Consider the following 10,653-nt stretch of genomic DNA (forward strand, 5'->3'; position numbering starts at 1 on the left):
CAAGCAGTGAGATGTGTTATTTCATCTCTTTTATTGACAGAGGTCTTCCAATATTTACATATCCAACACTTATAATTCAGAATTATGCTTGATGGGTTACACTCAGATTATAAAGTAAAATTATGTACAACTCAATTACAAATACAGTAGGTAAACACTCTTCCACAGTAAATTTTGGTGACCGCACCCGTAAGCTATGTCACAGCATTTACAGTTCCTTCTGTTTGGTTGCGGGGAGTTTGTTTCAAGCTTATCCCTAAATCAGGTGTTAAATCATTTGGAAACTCTGGACTATGCAGTAGGAACAACTGTGCTGGGAGTAAAATAACAAAACAGGACATAAAAAGCTACGAGGTTTTACATTTGTGTTTTGTCCATCCAGTCACTCGCACGGCTTACAGCGAGAGATATATAAAAATAACCAACAACCTGCAAGTGCTTGTTCTGCAAGACTGGCTTCTGAGAAGGGTCCCTCGCGGTGCCCCGGTGACAGCTGAGCAGGACAGTGCTCTGCTGGGAAGGGAGAACTTGGGGGGGTCTATCTGGAACAAGACTAATGCGTTGATGGGAATGGCCACTTTTGGTTTTCCCTCTAATTAGATGCATGTTCCTGTTAACAGGAACGCACTGGTGAAAATGCAGAAACAAAAAGTATGGAGTCGACACATTTCGAGTACTTCGCGTTCCCAACTGCGCATCATGAAGAGCTCACGGACACGTCATTTACCTCTGCGTCAGCCAAAACCCCCAACCTCAAAATCTTGCTTTACCAGCAGCTAACGGCCAGTGTCTCAAGCTGGATTCAGGCGATCGCTGAACACAAGTTTAAATCCTGTCACGGTTTTGTTTCCCTTATAAACAGGATTCCCAGGAAACCTTCAGATCTTTACTTCATTTTACGAGATGCTACATAGCTCTTTAGCTTGTATTAAGTTTATCGAGGCTGAGTAAAAGCCAGGAAAGGACAGTGCCACCACCACGTGGGCTTTCTATCCACCAAAGAAACCAAGGAGACTTCTGCCTGTGTCTTTGGTAGATACAAGGTGAGTGAGGTCCTCGTGGCACCGCCAAAGCCTGAGGGAGGGCTTAATTCAGCCCTATGAAGGACTAAATTAAGGCTTTGGCTTCATGTGCATCTACTTTGGTGCAGCGTCAGAGCAGCAGCCGCCCACCAGCCCTGCCACAAGCAGAGCAAGAAGCCAAAAACCTGCTTTTCCTGCCCAGCATCACAGCAGCCCCAAGGCATCCCAGGGCTGAGCTGGGCTCAGGGTGCACAGCACCACCCGACAAACCCTTTGGAGTGCAAACTCAGACAGCGATTCCCTGCACCAGAGTCACCCCGGGCAGGTGGCATCCGAGCAGAAAAGTGAAAAGGTTCACACGCAGAGACTTTCTGGTGTTTGGTGGCATCTGCCAAGACACCTGCAAGTTCTGCATCCGGCCCGGACACCAGCTGCATGCGGATGAGCTCTGCTGCCCCCGAGCACCCACCCAGCTGGGTTCCTCCCGGGGCTTTCAGCCCACTGAAAGCTTCACGGCTTCAAGAGAAACGCTGAGCCACTGCAGAGGCAGGAAGGGTGTTTCCGCGAGGTACTCGCAAAAAACCCTCAATGTGATGCAAACATAGTGCCAGCGCAGAGACCTTCAGCTGAAGTTTAAAACCGATTTTAGCATATACAGGAAGAGTCAGAATAGTAGCTCTTTGTCTTAAAGCATTCAAATTTTTTTCTCTCTGGTGAAATTACAATGGCTCCAACTTGCTCTGAAGTAACAGCTACAACTGTGCTTTATATGAACGCTTTCGATGTGCTCAGTACCCACAGGTAACACTCATGTGTCCTGTACAAAACTTCATTTTTTCAAACACCTGTCACTAACATGAAGACATTCACCATTAATCCCCGCAGCAGCAGCAGCACTTTTCACCTTGGAACACAAGAAACCTGCGGATCCTGATCAGGACCTGGCACAACATGACCTTAGCGGGGCTGAGAAACAACAAATGGAGGTACCCAAAGCGCACGAGTTTCTGGAGTCTACTCGATTGCCACCGAAGGTCCCTGGCATCGTTGCGACTTAACGTGGGGATGTAACTGCACTTGATCTCTGAGCAGGGCTCTCACTTGGGTGGCACAGAGCCCACAGCCCCGTGCATGAGCTGCAGCTGCAGCCAAAGGCATCCCAGGCAGTGGTGGGAGAGTCTGGGCTTTGGCATCTGAGGTCAGCGGGTGGCGGATCCAAGGCCAAGTTCACAGGAGAGAAATGCAGAGTGCTGGGACCAGCATGATCGAGTCTAACACATCTACAGGTGCCTCACTGCTGTGCCTGTGCACTAATCTAGATGTTCATAACCAGCGCTGCCAGGAGGAGGGGGAAGATTCCTACAAGAGACAAATAAGAAGCTTCAGTCTTCAAACATATTCAACCTCTTTTCCCTCCCTGGTCCCCTTTACCTTCCCCCTCCTTCTCACAGCAACATAAACAACAACATAAATCTAACACCAGTCCATAGTGGAAGGTTTTTAAGCTTGTTTCAAGCAGAGTCAAGAACATAAAGACAGGCAAGAGCGTGGTACAGGGGTGCAGGAACAGAAGGTACTACTTACCAACAATGACCACGTTGGCTCCACCTGGAAGGGAAGTGAGCCAAAACGTGAAACTCGGCACCATTCAGCACAGTAATTCATCAAACCACACAACATGCAGCATCTCAGATCGGAGCCAATGCACGTGGAAGACAATTCAAGCAACACACAGCCCAACTCCACAGATGTATTTCCCAGGACACAGTTCCACTAGCCTGCGAGTCCATGCCATACCTATTCATGCTCTTTTGGCACTAGATTTTAACTGAAGCTGTTTCAGGAAGCATCAAGGCTTACTCCTCAGCAGAATTATCTGATTTGAGGATTCAGAGGAAGGGAAAAATAGGTGTTTTGAAAATAGAGGAAACAGCAAGACAGAAACAGGAGATAGTCACCTCTGCATTCAGGAGCGGGCTTGTTCCAGGCTCCCCGGTATTGATCTGTTGCAACACACTGAAGAAAGGCTTCTCCAGCAAGGGTGAAGCCATCTTTGCATCCATAAGCTACAGTGGAGCCGTGGACAAAGTTTGTGCCCTTTGTGCCATTGTGCATCCCATTGTCAATCGTGGGGGGCTCTTCACAGAGAACATAAGGGAGCTGTCCCACGTCACCTCTGCACTCGGGAGTAGGCTTGCTCCAGACTCCATGGTGTGGACGATCTACTCCACAATAAATAGAGGCTGCTCCGGCAAGGGTGAAGCCAGCCTTGCATTTATAAACTACAACGGAGCCTTGGACAAAGTTTGTGCCCTTTGTGCCATTGTGCATCCCATTGTCAATCGGGGGGGGCTCTTCACAGAGGCTGTCGGGGAGCTGTCCTACAGAAGGAACATCAGCAAGAGTGTCTGAGTACTTCTGCTAACTGAAAAGGTGCAGAGGTGTATGGGGAGAGGGAGGTACAGCCGTGCATCTAGCAGCAACTGAAAATACTTTGAGCTTTCTTGGTTGGTACTGGACCTCAGTTACTGCCCGTTAGCCACAACTCCAGGATCTCACCCCATGAAATAAGCCACAGAAGTGCCTAATCAGGCTGGAAGAAACGTTTCAAGCCATTTCTAGCTTCACATAACACTATATACTGACTCTGTAACACCTGATTTCAGCATTATACCAATAGAGAGGACAGAGTTCTAACACCCAATTACCTTCATCTCTCCCTGGTAACTAGAGACAGAAAACTTTCCTCCTGTGACTGTTTTTTTCTATAGCTTCTGCTCTTCCCTTGCTCCTTCCACTTTGTTAGCATAATTTCTGAATCATATGAGAATACTGCACCTAAGCAATGCCTCACAGCATGAGCTGAAATCATGAATTTTGCAGTTGATTGAACGAAGAAGCGCAAGTAAGAGCGGCCCAAGCCCACCAGCAAGGCAGCTACACCAGCACAGTCCCAACTGTTATCTTAGTGGCTCTGTGCAGAGTTTTTCCCCTTACTTTCACAGTATGGAGATGCTGTATCCCAATCAACTCCATTTCCTGATACCACACATTTGGCAGAAGATGACTCCTTTAATTCATACCTAAAGAAAGGGAAGTTTAGTACCTTCCAGAAGACAACCCAAAGAGGATCCTTCCCTCTCCTCTCCACCACTGCAACAGGCGAGTTATTAACCAGAAGCTGCCCCTGCTATGAAATGGGACCTGGCCACATCAAAACCACTAAATCAGGGCACTAACAAGAGCTGAACTGAAGCAGTTCACTGCTCTCCCGAGCACACGGGTGTTGCCACATGCTCATCTCACTGAAGACATAATATATGGTTTCACTGGGGACTTGCACTGGGAAACCAGGGAGGGAGGGGGGTGGTGGACGTTACTGCCTGTGACCTCTGCCTTCTGACCGCCCAGTCAGTCCATTTTCAGCAATGATCAGCTCACCCAGGATGACAAGTGAATGTCACAACTGTCTCAAACAGGAAATTGTCTGCAACCACATCCCCGTTCTCTATCGTGGGACGAGTACACCGCTGTCCTAGGGGAAAAGAAAGCAGCACAGGAATTATGAGAACTCAGAGATGGGCATGATCCAAATTTCACAATAACATCTCAAGCACATACAGATCACTCGTACAGTCAGTCAGGGCGAGACAGGAGCAGAGATACTCACGGATACAGAAGTCTGGGTCTGCAGACCATGTGGCATCATTCAGACAGGTGACAACAGAGGACTTCCCACTTGCTGCAGTATAACCTGGTTTACACTGATACCTCAGCTTAGTTCCGGCAGGAGAGCTGTCACCTGCAGCCGTTACACCCTCAGCAAAAGGGAAGCCTGGGGCAGGACCACAGTGGACTAAAAATCAGAGACAAAAGCAAGGTTAGCTACAGAAGAGCACCCAAAGGGTCTGCAATAACAACGGTGAACTGCATGTCTCGGAGCACACAACAAACATTTTAACCTGTTTGAATGTCAGTGGTCTGGGATACACTTTGCATCCAACCCATTTAGCAAACAGCAGCATATATCGCTGTTTGCTTAAGCAGAGAAAAGATGGAGCTTGGGTGGCACCTCTGCCTTCGCTGACCACCCCCCTGACCCATGGGACCAGCTGAGCTCAGAAGCCAGACATCCCCAAAAGGTCTGGAAGCTGGTGCTGAAAGGCTGTCGGGTGTAGAAGGCAGTTTTGTCTCTCCTTTAGGTGCACTTTTGGATCATTTGCAGGTCACAAATATACAGCTTCAGGTCTAACCGGGCTGGGCTGCCATGCCAAGGAGCCAAGCCAGCACAAGGCTCACAAGGTGATCTGCTCAACAGCTCTTAGACCTACTTCAATGCCATTGCTCAAGGAAGTAAATGTTTGCACTCACTTGGGTCACATGTTGGCAGAGGTGGCTTCCAGGTATTGTCTGCTTCACAAGTAACTACACTGCTACCGTTCAGTAAGTGACCGGGATCACACTCAAAGGCCACTGTACTTTTATATGTGTGCCCAGTGCCAAAGCCAGATAATCTTCTCGCGTTTTTCACTTCTGGATTTTTACATCTGACCTCTGGAAGTGAAAATAAGACAATAAAAACATTTATTATGAGAAGGGAGAGAGATGTTTTCTGTGGGCTGAAGAATCCATTAAACCAAGCCCTGCCTCTGACCATGAGCTGCATTAAGCTTTCTGGGAATCCTTTTAGACTCAACTCTCTCATGTTTGGCAGCCCATCAGGAAAGCACAGATGGTGAGAGGGATGAGGAACAAAGTCAAAAGAATAAGGAGAGAAAGAAAACATTTACCTTTGCATTCAGGGGCTGGACTGCTCCATGTTCCCTCGAGGTTATCATCCACTGTACAGTCAATCGTGGCATTTCCAATAAGATTCAAACCTTCGTTACACTTGTAGGTCACAGCCATGCCAACGGTGAAGTCTCCGTCCCCGTTCATGATCTGCCCATTCTCAATCACAGGAGGTGGTAAACAGGGAATAACTGTATGAGAAAGCAACAGCAAGAAAATGCAAGAACGTTTCCATTGAATATGAAACTGAGGTCTAGCTGCTAAAAAAACCTACAACGAACAACCCAAACAAAAAAAAATAATAAAAGCCAAAGGAAAAAAAAAAACCAGTCTTAAAACAGTCTCAACCTAAAGTATTGAATGTGCCTTTAAATTATGAATGTTCTCCAGGTTTTTTTAATGGATAAATGGTACAATGACAAAACAGTATCTATTGTCCAAAAAGAGACACTACAGAAGAGGCCTTCTGCAGGCAATAAACATGGTCTCACCAAGCAGTCTGGGACCCTCACCTACTGATGATGGCATTTCCTACCTTCGTTGTGCTGACCAGGCTGAGGCCAGAGTACCTATTACAGCAGCAAATCATCTAAACTATCAGCAGCTGATAGTCAGGCCCATCCCACAAGATGCTAAAAAAGCCCAAATAGCACCAACAAAACTCTTAGAATTTTGAAAAACTGAGATATTGGATGCGCAGTCATGTCCGAAGGCATCCCAGTCCTGGCCAAGTGCAGCTCTTGATAAACAATTCAGCAACGGCTGCCTGACGGAAAACACAACATGAGGGATGCAGCATCCATACCAGCCGGGCGGAACGCTTGTGGTACCGACACGCAGCCTCGGGAGCTGCTTCTCCCACACATGTGACTACAGAGCTGCTGCCAACATCCACAGATCCTCCTTAGAATTCAATTTTCACATCCAGCTCCAGCGAGAGTGCTCGTTTGGGGGAGAGGTAAGGAGTCACTCTCATTAAAGGCTAATGTAATTTGCATTAGGTGCCAAGAAGAGAGTATCCACCTGCCATTCCCCAAACTACCAGATATATTGGAATAGCTTTGAGGAAGAGATGTACACAAAACATTTAAGATCTGCTTACTGGTACAGTCTGGAATCCTACTCCAAGAAACTTCATTGTTTGTAAGCACACATTGTGCAGTCGACTTCCCAACTAATCGGTACCTAAGAAAAGAAAAGGTTGAATCTCTTTGAAAAAAGTGGAAAAAAACACCACTCGGGAAATTCAGAAAGTTGTACAGTTTCTACTGGTATTCTTGGGAGGAGCTGAACACTAGGGGGAAATCAGCTAGCCTATAAAATACAATTTTCTCAATACCTAAAGGAAAGCAATATCTGATGCAGTTAGAGATAATTTGATACTTGCTGTGGGTGGATACAAACTCACAGGAGCGCGGGCAGGACAGCGTCCCTGCCCTGAGTCTCTTCAGCCCCGTGCTGTGCGGTGGGAGATCCAAATAGCAGCTTATTTTCTGAGCAAAGGTAGTATCACTGATGTACCTTAACCACTCTCTTTCCCTCCTGTCCCGCTCCTGGCATCCCTAGGACACCGCAGCCCTCTTTTCCCAAGACTCCTTAGCTAAGGTGTGGACAGCCAGACCCATTGCACAACAGCAAACGCTGAATTACTAACAAGGACCACCAGGAAAGGAGCAAAATTCTTTGCAAAGTAGCCCAAAAGTGATCTGGAATCACTGTGCCCTCATGCCCAGAAGATCGCCTGTTTTGACAGCAAGAGCAGGAGAGAGCCTGATCCCCACGGCTCCCCGCTCCAAACACCTCCTGCCATGCCTGTGCTCGCCAAGGAAACAACCCCCACCCATGGAGAGCCTCCGGGTCTCCCACGGGTGCTGCCTCCCAGCCTCGGCTCCGTCGACTCACCAGGAGCCTGGGCCAACACTTACCCCACGTTACAGCTGTAGGTTATTGTCGCCCCGAACCGGAGGTCGGTCTCGCTGTCGAAGCGGCCGTTCGGGATGTCCGGTGGACTGCACGACTTCCCTGGAAGGGCAAGTCATCAGCATGTTAGCTTTATCTGATGGCGTGATAGCGAAACACAGATTACGGTTGTCACAGTGACCATTTATCGGGCACTGAACTTCCCTCCCGAGCAAGCACCAGCATTCCCAGCAAAGATATGAGATCCACATTAACTTCCGAGGAACTGAAAGTCTAAACACAACTGAAAAGCAAATAAAAGCACAGACGGAGCTAAGGACAAATAAAAAAAGTGAAGGTTTATATGCATACTGAGAAAGGAAACTGGTAAACAGCTAAACAGGCTCAGGGTGGAGGTCTTGGTCCGTAGGGAAAGGCAGTAGCGTGAAGGAGAAGGGGACAGGAGGGACTCGTTGACCACCTGAGGGCCAGTACAGGTGCGCTCCCATGGGGACAACTCTCCCACAGCCTTTTGCACACCGTATCTTGCTCCTGTGCCAACCTGTTACAGCATTTACACTATATCACCAGCTGGTAAAACAGGTAAGAAGGACAGAGATCATCTCCTGGAGACCACCGTTTCTAAGCAGAAAGGACAACCCCAGGCAGGCACGTGGGGTGAGTGCTTGTTCTCAGCTGTCCTAAAAACAGTGACCCAGGGAGATCCTTCTCAACTGGGCTGAACCACCAGTGGGGTCTGGGGTGCACCAGGGGACACGACCTCCCCCCGCCCCGATCCCAGGAGCCCGCGACGAGGGGAACCCACCGATGCAGAAGTCGGGGTTCTCCGACCAGGTGGAGTTGGAGAGGCAGGTGATGACGGGCATCTTGCCCCCGGCCATGGTGTACCCCGGGCGGCACCTGTATCTCAGCTGGGTTCCCACGGTGTAGGACTGCTGCAGGGGCGTGATGAGCTCCGCGAAGACAAACCTCTCCGGCTGCTGGCAGTCACCTGCGGGCAGTGGGGGGATGACAGCGGGGGGGGGGGGGAGGTCTCGCCTCAGCCCTTCCCCACGCAGCCTCAGCCCTTCCCCACGCCGCCCAGGCCCCCTTTCCCACGCAGCCGCAGCCCCTCTCCGCCCGCGGCCCCACTCACCCCGGGCGCCGGGCAGCGCCAGCAGCAGAGCGCAGAGCCAGCGCAGTGCCATGGCCACGGCCGGGCCGTGCCCGTGCCCGCTGCCGGTGCCGCCTCCGCGGGGCGGCGCGCAGCGCTGCGCGGAGACTCGGCCCTTTCCGGGGCGGGCGGGCTGTCACGGCTGGAACCCGGCGGGTGTTTATTCCGGCTGGGGGGGCGGTTCGTCTGGGCCGAGCCCCGCGGGGCTGCGGAGCGGGGTCCCCCCGCGCTGGCGGCGGGCGCGGCCGTTCCCCCTGCGCGGCCGCTTTCTCCTTTATCTGGTACGAAATGATGTCGCTTCACAGCCGAGATCCAGCAGAACCCATCCGGCGGCACGGAAAGGGTTTTAGCTGAGAGATGAGTAACCCCTAATCTGCATGACTTACCCTGAGCAATGCTGTAAACCCGTGGGAGTGCCCGCATTGCGAGGGTGCCGTGTCCTGGGCCCACCCCATCGCCCTGCCCTCGGTGCTCCGCTCCAGGGACACGGGGTTTCGCAGAGCTTGGAGGGCGATTGTTCGGCCGCACCCGGTTGCACCATCCTCTCCATTGCACCTCTCCCTCTGCGTCATCTCAGTGTGGTTTCCGGCGTGCTGGGGGTGCCACTGGGCACCCCTGGGACAGCTCCCGCTGCCTCCAGCCCCGTGTTCGAAGGGATGATCCAAAGGGGAGAGTGAGGGACGGCAGCTCAGGCGCTCAGGTGGCCGTTGTCTCTCTCTCTCCTCGAAGCAATATCGGGATCGCGCCCGTCAGCACAAGCCCACGGAAAAGTGCTGCATCCCTGTTTGACAACTAATGCCACAGCAGAACCGGGTAACTGCGCAGCACCTTTCTGTCCCACCAGTGGCATTGCCTGTTTCTTCCCAGAACGCCAGTAAACTCAATCTCTTGGCAAACACAAAGCAGAAAGGCAATTTTTACACCTTCTCTATTACCAGAGTTAATTGTCCCCATGTCCCACCAAAATAAGCCAGCAGACACCGAGCGCGGAGCAGTCGGTTAATCCTCTGAACCCCTTGCTGGGCTGCAGCCTGGTTTTCAGGTATAGAACATGACTGGTGCAGGAATACTCGGGGTCAGCCAAGGGAAGGTCATACCTGCAGAGGAGCACACACCTTCCCCGACACCACCCGGGTGGCACTGGGCTCCGCTCCAGCAGCGGCACTTCGCCTCCGTCACTGCAGTTCCCAGGAAAGGGCAGGCACGCGGCTACGGACAACAGTGCAACATGACAGCAGCAGTTCCCGGAACAGCAGCAATTATCTGAGCAGCTGATTACATCCAGCAAAGAATGAGACTGTAAAACCATTTAAAGCGCTCTATGAGAAGGTATGATTAGTAAATAAAAAAACCCCAAAACTCCAAGCCATACTAGTATTGCTCTTTTTATATTCCTTTTATTTACAAAACAGTTTTGCTATAAGTACTGTCATTTTCGCACTAGTATCTGCACACTAGTAAATGAATCTCAGTAAAAAAGTAGTTTGAAAGATACAAGTAAATCTTGCAAGAGTGTGCAAGGAGCGTGTTTACTATGAAATTATCTTCCTAGTGGAAAGAAACGTTTATCAAATTTTAAAAGCCTCACTTTAAGAGCAGCAAAAATTTTTTTCATACTGAAACAAACAAAAAAGTAGGCATTAAACCAACATGGAGCTGAATTTGAATTATGTTTGCTTCTCCTGCTTCTTTACAAAGAAACTCTTGGTGAAGTCAGCCCCTTGACTTCAGGTTGCCTTATTGCACTTAGACCTTCATCACTGATGA

General features: G+C 50.0%; 1 protein-coding gene across 3 annotated transcripts; it reads right to left on the reverse strand.

Annotated features, from left to right (window-relative positions):
- Positions 1-14: 14 nt before the first annotated feature.
- On the reverse strand, positions 15-10,183 carry LOC147526808 (C4b-binding protein alpha chain-like). 3 transcript variants are annotated; one of them, XM_086627373.1, is made up of 12 exons: positions 9,273-10,183; positions 8,539-8,724; positions 7,739-7,835; positions 6,916-6,998; positions 5,813-6,004; positions 5,394-5,576; positions 4,693-4,878; positions 4,464-4,557; positions 4,020-4,105; positions 2,981-3,403; positions 2,607-2,630; positions 15-2,381 (listed from the first exon to the last, which is right to left on the reverse strand). In XM_086627373.1, exons 1-12 carry the CDS (start codon positions 9,307-9,309, stop codon positions 2,338-2,340), a joined length of 1,635 nt encoding a protein of 544 aa, XP_086483499.1. In that variant the 5' UTR covers positions 9,310-10,183; the 3' UTR covers positions 15-2,337. The 3 variants fall into 3 exon arrangements, with proteins under 3 accessions (XP_086483499.1, XP_086483500.1, XP_086483501.1); XM_086627374.1 differs by lacking the exon at positions 9,273-10,183 and adding an exon at positions 8,869-8,920 and having other exon boundaries at positions 3,197-3,403; XM_086627375.1 differs by lacking the exon at positions 2,981-3,403.
- Positions 10,184-10,653: the final 470 nt, after the last annotated feature.

The sequence above is a fragment of the Tauraco erythrolophus genome, chromosome 27 (genome assembly GCF_009769465.1).
Source record: "Tauraco erythrolophus isolate bTauEry1 chromosome 27, bTauEry1.pri, whole genome shotgun sequence".
Classification (NCBI taxonomy): domain Eukaryota; kingdom Metazoa; phylum Chordata; class Aves; order Musophagiformes; family Musophagidae; genus Tauraco; species Tauraco erythrolophus.

Excerpts from the sequence above, each read along its gene's own strand:
- LOC147526808 (XM_086627373.1), bottom strand. The coding sequence starts at position 9,309 with ATGCGGGCACTCCCACGGGTTTACAGCATTGCTCAGG. Across the intron at positions 4,558-4,692 it reads AGACCCAGACTTCTGTATCC|GACAGCGGTGTACTCGTCCC; the intron begins GTGAGTATCTCT and ends CTTTTCCCCTAG. Across the intron at positions 4,106-4,463 it reads ACATTCACTTGTCATCCTGG|GTATGAATTAAAGGAGTCAT; the intron begins GTGAGCTGATCA and ends CCCTTTCTTTAG.